This window comes from Euleptes europaea, chromosome 19 (assembly GCF_029931775.1).
Source record: "Euleptes europaea isolate rEulEur1 chromosome 19, rEulEur1.hap1, whole genome shotgun sequence".
Lineage (NCBI taxonomy): Eukaryota > Metazoa > Chordata > Lepidosauria > Squamata > Sphaerodactylidae > Euleptes > Euleptes europaea.
In genome coordinates, this window is record NC_079330.1 from 13,668,953 (window position 1) to 13,686,180 (window position 17,228).

The 17,228-nt window shown below is 46.7% G+C and overlaps 1 protein-coding gene across 1 annotated transcript; it reads right to left on the minus strand.

The window, feature by feature from the left end:
- Positions 1–7,486: 7,486 nt before the first annotated feature.
- Positions 7,487–15,994, minus strand: ICMT (isoprenylcysteine carboxyl methyltransferase). The gene is made up of 5 exons (XM_056865336.1): positions 15,776–15,994; positions 13,058–13,146; positions 10,680–10,849; positions 9,356–9,573; positions 7,487–7,669 (listed from the first exon to the last, which is right to left on the minus strand). The coding sequence occupies exons 1-5, from the start codon at positions 15,989–15,991 to the stop codon at positions 7,487–7,489; spliced, it is 876 nt and encodes a 291-aa protein (XP_056721314.1). The 5' UTR covers positions 15,992–15,994.
- Between the last annotated feature and the right edge of the window lie 1,234 nt (positions 15,995–17,228).

Here is a 17,228-nt window from a genome sequence, read left to right on the forward strand (position 1 = left end):
CAGGAAATTCACAAGTATCTCCCCACAGCCCCCCAGTGACCCCTACTCCATGCCCAGAAGATGGCCAAGATGCCCTCCCTCTCATGCTGCCTAAGGTCATAGAATCAGCATTGCTGACAGATGGCCATCTAGCCTCTGCTTAAAAACCTTCAGGGAAGGAGTGCTCACCACCTCCCGAGGAAGCCTGTTCCACTGAGGAACCGCTCTAATTTAAAGCTTCCGTAAGTCTAAAGACAGTCATGCTAGGAAAGGTTGAGGGCAGCAGGAAAAGAGGAAGACCCAACAAGAGATGGATGGACTCAATAAAGGAAGCCACAGCCCTCAATTTGCAAGATCTGAACAAGGCTGTCAGGACGTTTTGGAGGACTTTCATTCATAGGGTCGCCATGAGTCGGAAGCGAATTAACGGCACTTAACGCACAAACACACACAAGTCTAAAGTGTAGATGACTAGGGAAGGCACTGGCAAACCACTCCATAAACTTCAGGATGTAACATCACCCCATGGGTCAGGAAAGACCTGGTGCTTGCACAGGGGACTACCTTTAAGTCTAAAACACACATTCACAGAGGAGGGTGCCCATGCTTCTCTGCATGTTTCTTTGCTCTGGCCTTGATTCCTTCCCAACAGCCAGTGGCTGGCCATCCTGATGCAGAAATGGCAGCAGCATTCCATCTTAGGGGAGGCTGCCTGTTGCATCTCTGCAGGAGTCTCTGCTGTCGGCTTGCCTCTCTCCAATCAGGTGGTAGACTGCTCAGAAGATGGGAAACTCATATCGTCATGCTCAAGAAACAAAACTGATTGGGTGCAAAGCGGGCCTTCCATATTAATTCAGAATAAAAGGATGTTTAAGAATCACTCGAAAGGAAAAGTGAACATTGGGGGACCCCACTAGGACGGAGCCCAGAATACCGGCCCGGAATTTGATCTGAGAAGCGGCGATTGCCTCCTTTTAATTGTGTCCCAGACTGCAGCTGCCAAGGAGGCAGAAAATGGCACCAGCCCCATTTTAGCGCATTTCACCCTAGGCCGTTTCTCAGAATAGCAGGAACACCTTGATTTTTTACACTTCTGGGTGCTGAAAGAGGCACACTTCGTAGCAGCTCTCAAAGGGAGCCTATTTTTATTGTGTACAAGAAATATCCAAACTCCTAAGACCATCAGAGTAGCCACGCTGCATCGGACCAGCAGTCCATCCAGTCCGGCCTCTTCTTGCTCCCCCAACAGTGGCCAGTCAGATGCCATGAGGAAGCCCACAAGCAGGGCTGTGCTGCCAACACAAGAAGAGTTGGTTTTTATACCCCGCTTTTCTCTACCTTGTGTGTGTGTGTGTTAAGTGTCGTCAAGTCGCTTCCGACTCATGGCGACCCTATGAATGAGTCCTCCAAAATGTCCTATCTTTGACAGCCTTGCTCAGATCTTGCAAATTGAACGCTGTGGCTTCCTTTATTGAGTCAATCCATCTCTTGTTGGGTCATCCTCTTTTCCTGCTGCCCTCAACTTTTCCTAGCATGACTATCTTTTCCAGTGACTCTTGTCATCTCATGACATGACCAAAATACGATAGCCTCAGTTTAGTCATTTTAGCTTCTAGGGTCAGTTCAGGCTTGATTTGACCTATAACCCACTGATTTGTTTTTTTTTTTGGCAGTCCATGGTATCCGTAACACTCTCATCCAACACCACATTTCAAAGGAATCTATTTTCTTCCTATCAGCTTTCTTCACTGTCCAGCTTTCACACCCATACATAGTAATAGGGAATACGATGGCATGAATTAATCTAGTCTTGGTGGCCAGTGACACATCCTTATACTTAAAAATATTTTCTACCTTAAGGAGTCTCAAAGCAGCTTACAATCACAATCCCTCTCTCCACAACAGGCACCTTGTGAGGTAGGTGCTTAGGGTTGCCAGCTCCAGGTTGGGAAATACCTGGAGATTTTTGGGGCAGAGCCTGAGGAGGATGGGGTTTGGGGAGGGAAGGGTTTTCCATGCCCTAGAGTCCAATTGCCAAAGCGGCCATTTTCTCCCGGGGAACTGATCTCTATCAGCTGGAGATCAGTTGTAATAGCAGATCTCCAGCTAGTACCTGGAGGTTGGCAACCCTGCAGGTGGGGCTGAGAGTTTGGAGAGAACTGTGAGTGGTCCGTGGTCACCCAGCAGGCTTCAGGAAAGGGGAAACAAACCCGGTTCACCAGATTAGAGTCCTCCACTCTTAACCTCTACACTACACTGCCTCTTGGCAGTTCTCTGCTGCTGCCTGCTCCCCAACATCTGAGAAGCGGAGGCATCCCAGAGCCCTCTCAGCCCCACGTACCTCACAGGGTGTCTGTTGTGGGGAGGGGAAGGAGATTGTAAGCTGGTTTGAGTCTTCCTTAAGTGGTAGAGAAAGTCAGCATATAAAAACCAACTCTTACGAATACATGAAGCTGCCTTACACTGAATCAGACCCTTGGTCCATCAAAGTCAGTACTGTTTACTCTGACCAGCAGCAGCTCTCCAGTCTCAGGCAGAGGTCTTTCACATCACATTCTTGCCTAGTCCCTTTAACTGGAGATGCCAGGAATTGAACCTGGGACTTTCTGCATGCCAAGCAGAGGCTCTGCCACTGAGCCATGGCCCTTCCCTCTTCTTCAGGGAAGTTTGCCAGGATGGCCCCAAGTGCTAACACCACACTTTAATTCATAGGGTCGCCGTACGTCAGAAGCAACTTGCAGAACTTACACACATACACTTTATCGAAACTTCAGAGAAGCCCAGAACTGTGTTATGGTGTTTCCTAAGCAACCACAGAGCCGTGACTCATGCAGAGATGCGGCAGGCATTCTCTGTTTACAAGCATTTTGGGGTGAAGAGTGCTCCTCCCCCTCATTACCTCCTAACGTTTGGAATCACTGATCTAATCTGTAGAAAACTATGTGAATAAGGCTGAGACCGACAGAGGAGATATTACAAACTGTTCACCCACTTTCCGCTCCATTCCATTCTAGGGGCCTCGTCGCCATCCGAGCTTTTCTAATCTTGATTCTGTAAACCGTTCTTTAGAAGAAGAAGAAAAATATCACCCATGGGTAAACCAGGTGTAGTTTTTTATTTGAGAAAAGGGAAAAAATATTGTCAATGTATGCAAAGGAAAATACTTGAAATATTTTTCATTACTCTAAAAAAAGGGGACTGGCAGGTGGAGGAAATGGACCCAGTCTTCCACGTGCTGGTCTCGGGCGGGTGCCTGCTTCAAAGGACTCTGGAGAGTCAACACTCACTTCTTAGCTTTGCCCAGAACAAAGCAAACAGACCCAGCCGTATGCAAGAAGAGTCACTGCAAGTGCCCCAGGAAATAGAAAACTGTCTCGGTGATGAATGGGGGCGGGGGGAAAGAGAGCGGAAAAAGGGCCAACTTAAAAAAAAAAACCTGTACCCAGCCAAGACAAGCGAAGCACCAAGAAAGCTGCCTTCTGCACCCTGCATAAATCGGACAAGCCAAGCACGTTTGATCTTCCCCAGTATTGTTTATTCTATAATTCGTTAATATTTTAGACAATATTAAAGGGGAGGAGCACAGAGCAAGGGGAGGCGACAGTGTCCCTCCTCCCCACCAGCCACAGCTACTGGCCATCGTTTCCACCCACCCACCCCATGAGACGTTGCGAACACTGACCATTCCAGGAAACCAATGTAGGTGGCTCGAAAAAGAGAGTCAAGCTGCATAAGGAGAAAGCGAGGCTTAACAGACAATCCGGTCATTATTATTTTTTTATGGAGGGGCGGTGCCCCCCTAGGCTTTTACTGACTTGCAGCCTGATTTTACTGCATGTTTTCTCAGCAGTAATCCATGGATAGTGCAATCGTGTGGTGGTGAAAAGTGCTGTTGAGTCACAGCTGACTTATGGCAAACCCATAGGGTTTTCGAGGCGAGAGACTTCAGAGGTGGTTGGCCATTGCCTGCCTCTGCGTGGGCTGAGAGAGTTCTGCGAGAATAATGACTGGCCCAAGGTCACCAAGCAGGCTTCATGTGGAGGAGTGGGAAATTGAACCCAGTTGTCCAGATTAGAGTCCGCTGCTTCTAACCAATACACCACGTTGGCTCTCAGTGCAATCCTAAGCAGAGCTAAAGCGTAAGTACCTTAGCCCTATTTACTTTACTGAAAGAAAGGGAGTAACCCCCTCAGCCTACCCCAGATTGTCCAAAAGAAACACAGGAGACTGGAGGGGGCATGCCAGGAAAAGAATCCTAGGTGTGTGTTCAGGCACCATACAGGTTCCTTGTTGTAACTGTTGGGGCATCACCAAGATGAGTTCTGCAATCTTGGTTTCCCACCCTTTGTCCTCCTATGGTCTATGGGCAATGTGGACTAGAGGCGGGCAAGCTTCCACGTGGGCCCCCAACCCCTAATCCAGCTCCGATCTGGAGAACTGGGTTTGATTCCCCACTCCTCCACATGAGCGGCAGAGGCTAATCTGGTGAACTAGATTTGTTTCCCCACTCCTACACACAAAGCCTGCTGGGTGACCTGGGGCTAGTCACAGCTCTTATAACTCTCTCAGTCCCACCTACCTCACAGGGTGTCTGTTGTGGGGAGGGAAGGGAAGGCGATTGTAAGCGGGTCTGAGTCTCCCTTAAGTGGTAGAGAAAGTTGGCATATAAAAACCAACTCCTCTTCTTCTCCAGATGCTTAACATTTTTAGAGGGGGGGGCAGTCTCTGCCACTAGCCAGTGCTGCAGTCTGGTAAGCTGAGGCTTCTGACAACATATTCAGTGGCTCAAGAGCCAAAAAAGAAGTCGTGCAGGCCAGATGGGCTACCATTTGCCCACCTCTGGCCTCGAAAAACCGGCCATGTGTGGTGTGCTTGTCTCCAGCCCCCCTCCGATGCTGCTAAAATTAACTTTGCCTTGCATTAAGATTAAAGAATTAAGGTCGTGCTACTTTTGTGCCATCCAGCCTAAAGAAGTTGGACGCTCGACTCTCTTCGCTGCTTGCGCACTGGGAAATCTCCCGTTCATCATATGGCACGTTGCAACCACAAGAGATAACAGCTCACGCGGTCTCCTTCTCCCAAAGCAGACTCTACCCTTTCAGCAATAGGCAGCCTATCCATAATTTATTGAGGTACCTTGGCTAGAGACATCAGAAGAGGACCAGGGGAAAAAAAGTTAAGCTCTCCTTCCAGAGTCATTTGTAGCACCCAGATCACACAAACAACAAAACCATAAAAACTGACCTTGCCAAAAAACCAAGAGTTGCAAGTAATTGCTTAGAACAAAACGCACACCCAAGTAGCCCAAACTTAAGTCTGCTGAGTCAAGTAGAGGGTAGGACAGAACCAGGTATGAGGGCCTTTGCCCCAGAATAACGTTCCGTCAGAGCAGTAAAAGTACCCAGGAAGCTACACTGTGGGGAAACTGGGGAAGGTGCAAATTTTCTGTTCAGAACAGATACACACACCCTTCCCATTTGACACCCGAACAGGCAGATGTACGAATACACATGGCTCCCATCTCTTCCTCAACGAGTGTCCTTGATTCTTCTGCAAATACCGAAGCAGCAGACCACCTTGGCTGGAAAAATCAAAGGGCTGGGTTGCCGGCCTACGTCAGCCTGCTGCCCAATGCCAAGAAGTTTATGCTTTGTACAAAAGGCAGCCTCTAGCCAGAGCAGAGGTCTAGGCCGTGACCCTGTGCAAAGGCAGAAGAGCCATGCCACTTAGCACTGGCTGCAGTCATAGAAATAAAGAAAAAATGCTTGCTATTCGGCCAGCAAAATATACCAGATATGTGCATGGGCTGAGCCTGGCGAACGTTCCAAAGACAGAGGTGGTGATAATTAAGATTTCCAAGGGATATAAAGGGGGGTATAAAGGCACTCATACCTAGTGCTGCCCCATAATTAAATTTTGCAAAGTAGTAAAAACTGCACCATAAGACAGATTATGCATACGATACAGGCTGCAGAATTCTTCTTTTCTTGGTGCTTGTTAAAAATATAAAGTGCGCACCCTCCCATTAGCAAGCAGCCTCATTTTCCTCCCTTGGAAGCATTTCAGTTGTCAAGGAAGGGCGGAGGGAAGGGACAGAACGTGAAATGGAATACTGCAGAGTAAAAAGCAGAGGGAAGAAGCAGCTCTTCTCTGGGGATCCACAAAACCCAGCGTACCCATTAGAATATCCCCCTCCACTTCCCTGCATCTTCCAGCCTTAACCACCAAGAAGCGTGAGCATCCGAGAAGCTCAAGAAATCAGCAGAGTTTTCGTGAACCGGAACCAGGCCACGAATGGGTGTATCGTGGTCCGAGCATCTTCGGCTAGCCTCAGCCTTCACCCACATGCCCGTTATAAAAGATCACTAGTACCACAACAACCGTAGGCGACTCTTTGGTATACAACATGAACAGAAGAGTACTCTGTAAAACCTGATAGGAAAAAACTAACAACAGCCTGTCCCTCTTGCTCAGGCATCATTCCTGCCCAAAAATAATAATTGCCGAAACAAATAACCTCCCTCGCGGGCAAAGACATACTTGCCCAGTTCTTATCAGCTACAGAATATTGCTGAGTCGAGAACAACACTGCCCTTGGCAGAATCAGCTTTTAAACCTCTGTCAAAATCAAAATATAAGAAGACAGGGGAGAGGTGGAACCTTGCAACCAGAGATTTGGCGATGAGACACATTTCCCCCCTGCAGGTTGGGCAGGGATGAACCAAGCAGACGGAAGGACAGCACTGAAAACAGAGCAGGACAACAGGAAATTTAAATGCCAATGAATGAAAAAATAATGTCTTTGTGAGGTGTAACACAAGCCTGGCTGCGGGGCATTGAGGAAACCCCATTTTTCCTGGAAGGGGAATGTCTTTGTCTGCTATGGCAGCAATCTCTTAGGTAAACGTTATTTCTGAAGTGACTTTAAAAAAGAAAAAGGTCATGCGTTTAAGAGGGCCGAACTGCTGCAAGCCTCGGCCCCATTTGGGGAGAGTTGAGACCAAAGGGCTTGTGGTATTGGGCCCAGAAGATAAAGCCCTTTTAGAAGGGAAGGATGAAAAAAAAAATCCAAAAATGGTTTTTTAAGAGTTTTTTTTACCAAAGAGAGGTGAGCTTCCCATGCAGACCCCTTCCAGGGCGACAGCGGATACGGAAAGTGCAAGCTCATTCTCGAAAACAACCTGCCGGGATGCATTTCGGTCCATTGGAGCTGCCCCAAGGCAGAGCGATGACCTTTTTTGTTTTAAAAAAATAAAAATAAAACTCAGCCTTCTGACTTGGGCTTGAGAGTTCACTGCAGCTTCGAGAATCCAGAAAGACTTCCTCTAGTTTGAGTCCCCGAGCTTCCGCATAGCCCTTAACAAACCTCCTGGCTAGTCACCGCTAAGTATGAAAACTGACCGCTACAGTACCAGTGGGGCACACAGCACCCTTCTCTAGGCAGAGACTGGTTGGCCCAGGGCTAAGCAGTCCTGTGTTCTGGTCGAGCCTCGGACCTCTCAAGCCCTCATAGTTCCGCTTTGACCCCCTTGATGAAGGGCAGACCCGTCGGCACCCGGTTTTTATACGCCAGGTACTCCTCCCCGAAGAAATGGATCAGGGTCATCTCCTCCTCTTCTATCCGTTCTCGGAAGAAGCGCCAGGATGCCAGGGTGTAGCCCACCATGCAGATGGGATTGCAGAGCAGGATCTGGGGCGGGCGAAAAATTTTAAAAAATAAAGGGTATTAAAAGGATTTACAAATAAAAGGAGGAAAGACAACACTCCTTGGCTACCTGAAAGTCTAAGTTGAAGAAAAAGAAGAGGAGGAGGAGGAGTTGGTTCTTACATGCCAACCTTCTCTACAACTTAAGGGAGAATCAAAGCAGCTTACAATCACCTTTCCCTTCCCAACAGATACCCTGTGAGATCGGTGGGGCAGAGTGTGCTGTGACTAGCTCAAGGTCACCCAGCTGTGGAGGAGTGGGGAAACTAACCCGTTTCACCAGATTAGAGTCCGCCACTCTTAACCATGACACACAAGTTTAACACCCAGGAAGAAATCCCAGAACGGCTCTTCCACTACCAAGCATTGTCAAATATACTCTCGGATTATTAGGAATTGCATCTAGCAACCTGAGACAAATTGAGAAGGCTTTAAAAGCAAGGTGCTCACATCAAAGCTAACAGAATTAGCATCTGTCTTCCTGGCACGCCGGCTTTTCCTTGCGTCTTGGAATGCTGCCCCCCTCCATCAAGAAGTCCCTACCCTGAAAAGCTAGCCCATCTGAGGGAAGGCCAGGTGATAACTCTTCTTCCTGAGGGGCCAGCTTTTCTCGTGAAAGGAGTTTCCATTGTGCGGGATGGTTCACACATGCAGTTCCCCGCTTGTGTTTGGAAGTGGCGAAGTCTAGGGCAAATTTCAATCGGCAAGGTTGAGGATTAACAACATGCCTGTGTCTATTTTTAGCTAGCAGATTATGTGAGTACTGAGTTAAACCTCATAACATTTTAAACACTAACCTCTTCAATAGTGTATCAGCATACACACCACAGCATGTTAACTGTGGACAAACTTAAATCACATTTAAACAATAAATATATGCTTGAAGATATATTGTATACAGCTACAGTATATGCACAGGAATTAACATGCTGTAGATTGTCTTCAATAAAAAACTTCATTCTGAGAAAGTACAACCTTGTCTTCAGAAAGCAGTTCACTTATTTCCAACAAGAAAACATTTCACAGAAGATTTTTTTTCCCGGCACTCCTCAAAATTTCCAGTTTTTCCACCAGAAAAGACAAAAAAGCTCTCTGGAAAAAGAAAAACTTGGTTTTTCCTGTATTTCATTCCCCACTAATCTTTCACATCTCTAAGTGCAACACTCCGTGAAAATAAGTTGTTAATAAAAAATAAAATATTAAAGCTGATTTCTTCCTTCTAACAACTTACAGGTATTAAATTCTAAGCCAGGGGTGTCGAACTCATTTGTTATGAGGGCCAGATATGACATAAATATCTCTTGGTCGGATCGGGCCATGTGTACCATAACATTTATTGACAGGTCCCGGAGACACAAACTTTATAGAAAGCATAGGCAAAACCAATTAATTATATTATTTTGTACTTTTTTTTAACTTAAAATACAAATGTGCTTAGCACAATAACACTTAACGTATTTTCTTTAACAGTCTTTGATAAATGACACCTTGGGATTGGGGGAGCTGGCTGCCTCGGCCGGCTTGTGGGCTGGATAAGAGCTCTCAAGGGGCAGGATCCATCCCCAAGCTTTATGTGTGACACCCCTGGTCTAAACTATCACACACTTCCTTAAATACATCACAGGGAACGGGAGGAAGAGGCCAAGGATTGAAAAATACTGTTCGTATTACCTGGGTCCCAATACTCCAGTAAAACCATCCAACGTAAGAAGGGTGACGGAACCACCCATACACTCCTCTGGTCACCAGAGTGTGAGTCTCTGATTTTTCATTCTGTACGATATGGTTGAAATTGGAGCCGGCTGTGAGCATTGCAGCTTTCCTCAGGCAGTCCCCAAACACCACCATGACGAGCCCGGCTGAGCTCAGCCAAGTGATCTGTTTCATTTCTACAAACAAACAAACAAACAAACACAGTTTACAAAGCAGCACCGTTCCAGGACCAAGATCCAGAGGGACCAACTCTGTCATCCTATATGATGGCGTCACTTTGGTCCCCTCAAATGCTAATAAAGTATCTCAAATAGACTGATGCCTTTCTGTTAACAGCATGAAGCAAAGACAGTCATCGTTTTGGAAGATGAGCGATTATTGGTTTCCTGTAACAGAATGCAGCCTGTGTCCTGGAGAGGAAGGTCGCCATCCGACCTCCCGCAGAGTCCAATTCCTTAGCGCAAAATGTTGAGGCCGGGCCGGAATATACCCCCCACCCCTCCTAGAAGGAGATAATCCCTCAATCACCTCTCAGGTAGCAAAATTTTGTATGGCTGCAATGACAATTCGTTGCCACAGAGTAGTCTCTTAGTCCAAATGGCAGATGTAACTCTGATGTTATTTATTTTATTTTACTTATTTTTTAAATGACTTAAGACTCGGACTATAAACCTTTGTCAGTAAGACCATTTTAGTCCATGTATCTTAGTTTATTTGCGGCCCTTGGCCAGATAAAACATCTGAATTTGAATCTACCCCCCCACCCTCACCCCCGTCCCCAGCATTCGCAGAACTGCACGCGCAGAGCCTCTGCGGCTCCATGCACTGGTTTGTCACTATGTCACCCACCGGGCATCAAGTTTGCACCTTGGGTCCTGCCTTCCATGGGTGCTGGCCTATTTTTGGTTTCCTGAAGCATGTTCAAGGGGAATCATGCCAATTGCCTACCTTGCAGGACTGTTGGAGAGGATTCCCTAGATGGTGCACATAAAAGAACTAGAAACAGTCTATATATGCTCCGCCTTATACAACTTTTTATATCTTTCATTAAATTAATTACTATAACATTTCATTTTATGTCTCTCATGAGTATCATCTCTCACCAGCAGGGCAGGGGGACCACATTTGACCATATCCAACGACATGGTTCTACTCCATAATGAGTTCCACCACAACCAACATGCCCGTCCTTAAGGAGCCACCAGACTCCAACTTCAGCAAGCTCCTGGCTTCCTCGCTAACAGTCACAGAAAGCTGCCATTTCTCTTGAACTGCTACCAACCTGGAAAAATGAATTTCTCCACAGTGAACTCGACCCACGAGGAGAGAGCAGCCACGTTATATTCAAAACTGTGGTTGAGCAAGAAAGAGTCCAAAGACAAACTTCTGGGGTTGTTGATGGCTGTCACCAAGTATTCAGAATAATGAAAGACAGACAGGGAGCACATGTACCTGAGAAAAGACCCAAACGGGGATGGTTACACCGGACACAAATCCTCTTGGTTACTTCTTGCTGGCTTTTACTTATTGGGTTGGAGCCTAACTAAGTTTTCTAATGGTGGAATGGAAATTTCCTGCCTCCTTTCTCCCACTGATCTCCCCAAAACGCCACTCTTGGGGGATAAGAGCCCTTGAGGAATGGCATGAAAGAGGTATGCTGCAGGAAGGGGGAAATGGGTGGAAGCTATCAATTTAGTCTGGATCCAACCCTTTCTTTCTTTCCCCCCTGTTCTTAGACCGAGGTCTTGAACAATAAAGCCATAGTCGTCGCTTCTCTGCAGCCTCCAGAAAACGAGTAACAAAATAAGTATGCTGAGGGTCAAAGTCCTCTAAGAGGAAATGAACCTTTTGCTCTAAAGTTGCTCGAGAAGACGTGGACCATTTGTTAAAACATGGTATAATCCATTTTAGCCTGTTGGTAAGGACAATGCAAAAGGATATGTACCAAGGAGTCCAATGACTGAAGAGGGCAGGGACCCAGCCGGTCTGAAAAAGGGATCTTTAGCATACGGCCCAGCAAAACCATTGAAAAGGGGTAATTAAATCTTGAATGCATAAAGATTCTACATAACTTTGGACTAACCAGAGAATCCATATAGGAAGGAACCCATTATTTACTAAAATTATTTATAGGTCCAACTTTCTTTCCAACGTGGCAGGTTAACACAGTCAAATACAACAAACTACTGCCAGCCAATTAGAACACCGCGGCCCGTTTTCGTGTTCTCTAAAGCCTGACCTGGATAGCCTAGGCTAGCCCAATTTCGGAAGCTAAACAGGGTCAGCCCTGCTTAGTACTTGGGTGGGAGGCCTCCAAGGAATCCCGGGGTCGCTATCAGAAACCGATTGGAAGAAAGGCGTTGACACCCAGGGAGAGGGACCTTGCAGTAAGTGGGTGCCAGGTTATAAAAAATTTTAAAGGTTCTTTGAATTGCATCCAGAAACAAATGGCAGCCGATGTGAAAGATCTTAATATTGGCATGCCATGGGCAAAGCTGCGGAAACGCTCAGTTCCGAAGACAACTTAGTTGCTCAGTGGAACCAAAGTCTTGCTGTTTAAAGATGCGTATAATCACAAAAACACGTGTTAATCAAATGCTCTGACCTACGAGCCCACACAGATCACTCCATGAGCAAGGCATGAGAAACATGCTAAGGTCCAGCTCTGGCCCCAGAGCGCCCCCCACACCTACACTTCAATGGGGAACAAGACACAAATGACTATCCAAAAGTCAGCTTTAAAGAAACCATAAAAAAAAAAAACAGTGGCAAGAAAACCTTGCAGCCCACACTTATGATAGTTTGACTCAGAAGCAGAGCCAACTTTATTCTTGGTAAACATACCTATGACAGAAGCCTAAACCTCTTCAGAAGCACATTAGTAGTGGCATACAAGAAACCCAAAAGGCCCAGAGAAGACATCGAGACTCATGCTTATAACCCCCCAGATTATCAGCCAGATATTCATCAAAAAGTGGAGTGGCTTAAAACAGCAAAGAATAGTTGTGTACGAAATTCAAGCATGGTATAAACAATATGTTCTGTGATTTTTTTAATTTTGTGTTGTGAGATTAAACAAGCCAAAACACAGATTTGATGCTAATAAACAAACATCTTAGTTTAGAACAGCGGTTCCCAAACTTTTTGAGTCATGGAGCACTTTTCAGAAGAGAAATTCGTCACGGAGCACTAATTTTCTAAACAGTATATAGTAGTATTTTTCTTTCCAATCTCTTCATGGAGCACTAGATGTTTCGCGGAGCACCAAGTGCTCCATGGAACACAGTTTGGGAACAACCAGTTTAGAAGATAATGACATACGCAATATAAGCTCAACTAGGTTATAATCAACATGTATTTTATTATAGACTTAAATAGCTGGTAAGGGATGGTAGATACAAACGGAAAGGCACATTTAGTAATGACTAAAATAATATTTGTTATGTCAACGTTATGTTATTTTGTTTTTGTTTCTTGTAAGTATAAAATAAAAACATTTTTGGAACCAAAAAAATTGGACTGGGGACCACTAAGAAATCCCCAGTTAATAAGAGAATGCAGAAATAGGACAGCCGACCCAGAGAGAAAACCTCCCTGTCATTGTGCATGTTTGGTTTTGTTTAAAAAAAAGATGCACACCAGAAAGTGCCACTCTCTTACCAGCCAAAATGCCTCCATGAAGATTGTCCAAAGCTGAGCAATAAGCCACACCCAAAGGCGAAGCCTAAGAAACAGGCACGGATAGCAATCTGAAAGGCAAAGGCACATGGTCAGATGGGGGAAATATTACTTTCCCTTAAGTCGCCAGTCCTGTTTTAAGACTGACTAGCAGTCCACCATTTTATGCTTTGCATGCAGCCTGAAAAAGAATTCTGTGGACCTCAAAAGTTCTCTCTTTGGTCCCCTTTTTAAGAAGAAGAGTTGGTTTTTATATGCCGACTTTCTCTACCATTTAAGGAAGAATCAAAGCAGCTTACAATCACTTATCCTTCCCCTCCCCACAACAGACATCCTGTGAGGTAGGTGGGGCTGAGAGAGCTCTAAGAGAGCTGTGACTAGCCCGTCACCCATCTGGCTTCATGTGGAGGAGTGGGGAAACCAACCCGGTTCACCAGATTAGCATCCGTCACACAAGTGGAGGAGTGGGGAATCAAACCCGGTTCTCCAGATTAGAGCCCACTGCTCCAAACCACTGCTCTTAACCACTACACCACGCTGGCTTTTTTAATACACAATCCGATGAAGAATCCTGTAGCACTTAAGAATAGTCAAAAAGCCATGCTGGATCAGACCAAGGCCCATCAAGTCCAGCAGTCTGTTCACACCAACCAGATGCCTCTAGGAAGCCCACAAGCAAGACGACTGCAGCAGCATTATCCTGCCTTTACTCCACAGCACCTAATCTATTAGGCATGCTCCTCTGATCCTGGAGAGAACAAGTATACCTCATGACCAGTATTCATTTTGACTAGTCGCCATAGATAGCCCTCTCCTCCATGAACATGCCCACTGCCTTCTTAAAGCCTTCCAAGTTGGCAGCCATAAGAAGAGCCCTGCTGGATCAGACCCAGGCCCATATCAAGTCTAGCAGTCTGTTCACAGTGGCCAACCAAGTGCCTCTAGGAAGCCCACAAACAAGATGACTGCAGCAGCATTATACTGCCTCTGCTCCACAGCACCTAATCTAATGCATCTAATCTTTGGAGGTCTTTAAGCAGAAACCGGGTGGCCATCTGTGGGGAGTGCTTTGATTGTGGGATCCTGCATGGCAGGGGGTTGGACTGGATGGCCCTTGTGGTCTCTTCCAACCTTGTGAACGTGTAATGCTCCTCTGATACTGGAGAGAATAGGTATGCATCGTGACTAGCATCCATTTTGACTAGTAGCCATGGATAGCCCTCTCCTCCGTGAACATGCCCACTCCCCTCTTAAAGCCTTCCAAGTTGGCAGCCGTAGGAAAAGCCCTGCTGGATCAGACCCAGGCCCATCAAGTCCAGCAGTCTGTTCACACAGTGGCCAACCAGGTGCCTCTAGGAAGCCCACAACAAGACGACTGCAGCAGCAGCATTATCCTGCCTGTGTTCCACAGCACCTAATATAGAAGGCATGCTCCTCTGATCCTGGAGAGAATTAGGTATGCATCATGACTAGTATCAATTTTGACTAGTAGCCATGGATAGCCTTCTCCTCCGTGACCATGTCCTCTTCCCTCTTAAAGCCCTCCAAGCTGGCAGCCATCAGCACATCCTGGGGCAGGGAGTTCCACAATTTAACTTTTCACTAGAAGTGCCCAGCATGTAAGTCATGTGACCACGGAGGGCCAGCAAGACCTCTCCTCCATGAACATGTCTGCTCCCCGCTCCTAAAGCCTTCCAAGTTTGCAAAGAATTAAAAGAGTTTAAAGTCAGTTTTATAGCATGTAAGTGGGTCATACAGGGAGGAGGTGGGCGGAACCCTACTTATGTAATGCCCAGCTATAAGGGCTGGTTTAGAACACTATGTATTCATACGCACACATATGGAAGCTGTGGGAAGTTGGCATCCGGTAGCCATGAACCAACAAATCATACTCTGCGCTTGGTACCACCTTTCACCAGCAGAGTTCTGAATTACCTTCATCTTTAGGTATGTGGTTTCTAGTTACTAAGATCACAAGACCTAGAATTTGCTTAGAGACAGCCTTTGGCCAATATCTATGGCTATGCTAATTAGAGTGAAGTAGACACTTAATGTGCATTGGTGCTTTTGTATATCCATTTGCTTAGCAGCCATGGGCCTGCCCCATGCGAATGCATAAAATGATATTGGCTTTTCTTTGTTTCTCGGGGGAGTAACTCTGCATCTTATTTGTGGGTTATTTCACCCCCGGGTCTGTGTTTAGCTAAATAAAGAACTGTTGCTCTTTTTGACCTCCTAGTTGTCTTCATTGGACTCTCTAAGGCACTGGTTCCCAACCAGGGATCCGTGGACCCCCAGGGGTCCGCGAGAACTAAATCAAGGTCCGCGAAACAAACTTATAAACCCATAATAAATTAATATTTTCAATTAAAAGTTCTCTATTAGATTAATATTTGAATATATATATTTTTATAAGTTTAATGTTTAACTAACAGTTATGATTAAAGTTTATTTTCAAATTCTCGGAATTTTTATTTTGGACCTTGGGGTCCCTGCACCGAACAAAAAAGTCGTAGTGGTCCCTGGTCAAAAAAAGGTTGGGAACCACTGCTCTAAGACAACCAGGGCACTTCACTTACTACCTGGCCTTTGCCGGGCTGCCTGCACGCTTTGCGCCCTGCCAGGTGGGGGGAACCCCCGTGGCCACGCCCCCTCCTCCCCGTGGCCACGCCCCCTCCTCCCCGTGGCCCCGCCCCTCACCTGGTACATCCCGCCGGGCGCTCGCCCCCAGCCCAGCAAGAGGGCGGCGTTGATCCCGGCCACGTGGAGGGCCAGAGCCGCCCGGCCCTGCAGGCCCGGCCCGGAGAGCAGCGCCGGCGGAGGGGCCGAGAGGAGCAGCGGGACGGCGGCCACGGAGCCGCCCAGCACGAACGCGGCCAGGCTGGTGCGCGCCTCAGCGCCGCCACCGCCGGCCATGACGGCCCCCTGACAGGCGGCCCGGCCCAGCTCTCGCGAGAGCCGCGCGCCTCTTCTCGTCCTCTCCCAAGCTGGGGCCGTGGAGAGGGCCGTGCCAGAGCGACGCGCCCTGTCCCGACTTCCGGTCCGCCGGTTTGTAGGCGGTGTCTCTCGTTTTAACTCTTCAGCGGCTGCTTCCCCCGCCCCACGGTTGCCTGCTCCGGGTTGGGAAAGACCTGGGGGTTTGTTGGGGCGGAGCCTGAGGTGGGCGGGGTTTGGCCATCAAAAGGGGCGTGGGAGTTCGGGTGGCCAACCTCCAGGTAGTAACTGGAATAAATGGCAGCACGTGGCTTCAAAGGTGATATTATGGGAACTATACCAACTGGAAAAGAAAACAATATTATAGAAGATGGATTGACTCAATAAAGAGGTGGATGGACTCAATAAAGGAAGCCACAGCCTTCAGTTGGCAAGATCTAAGCAAGGCTGTCAAAGATAGGACATTTTGGAGGACTTTCATTCATAGGGTCGCCATGAGTCGGAAGCGACTTGACGGCACTTAACATACACACACACAGAGAATATAATAATTCTATTTTTTGGGAAAATCCAAAACACAACATATATTCATAAACACTGTGTTAAAGCCACGCAGAAACCTCACTGGGTCTGAAATAAGGATATGCCGGTATTATTGGATTAATTCCAAATGACAATAACATAGTAGGAGGTTGAGAGTTCAAAGCAGTCTGTTTATTAGGCCCAGTACACACACCGGGTGAAAACTGCCCCAAATGCGCAGGACAAGTCACACACCCGAGCAAAGGATTGCAACAACTTTTATAACTTCTGGTCAGGGGTGTTACAATTGCATCATGTAGTGTGTAGAGACACAAAGACTCAATAATAGACACATTTGGATTTGCATATCCTATCAGTGTGGTTTTGAGGCGTGGATTTAGGGGGCTACATGATCTGTAATGGAGAAACGAAACTTCACATTCTCATCTGACACCCTTAAATCACTGCCTTGGGCTTCATTAGGGCGGCTAGCTGTACCAGGCCTGCAAGGATGATCTCACTGGCACTTGATTCATAATGGCTGCTAGTTTATGCTAACTCAGTGATCGCACAGGAGTGAATAGGAACCAAAGAATAATACTTGACCCCTTATACATGGGGTATTGCCATTATATATGTGTGCAGAAAGAGACAAAAAATTTTCATTTAATACCTTTTATTAAGAGCAACCAAAAAA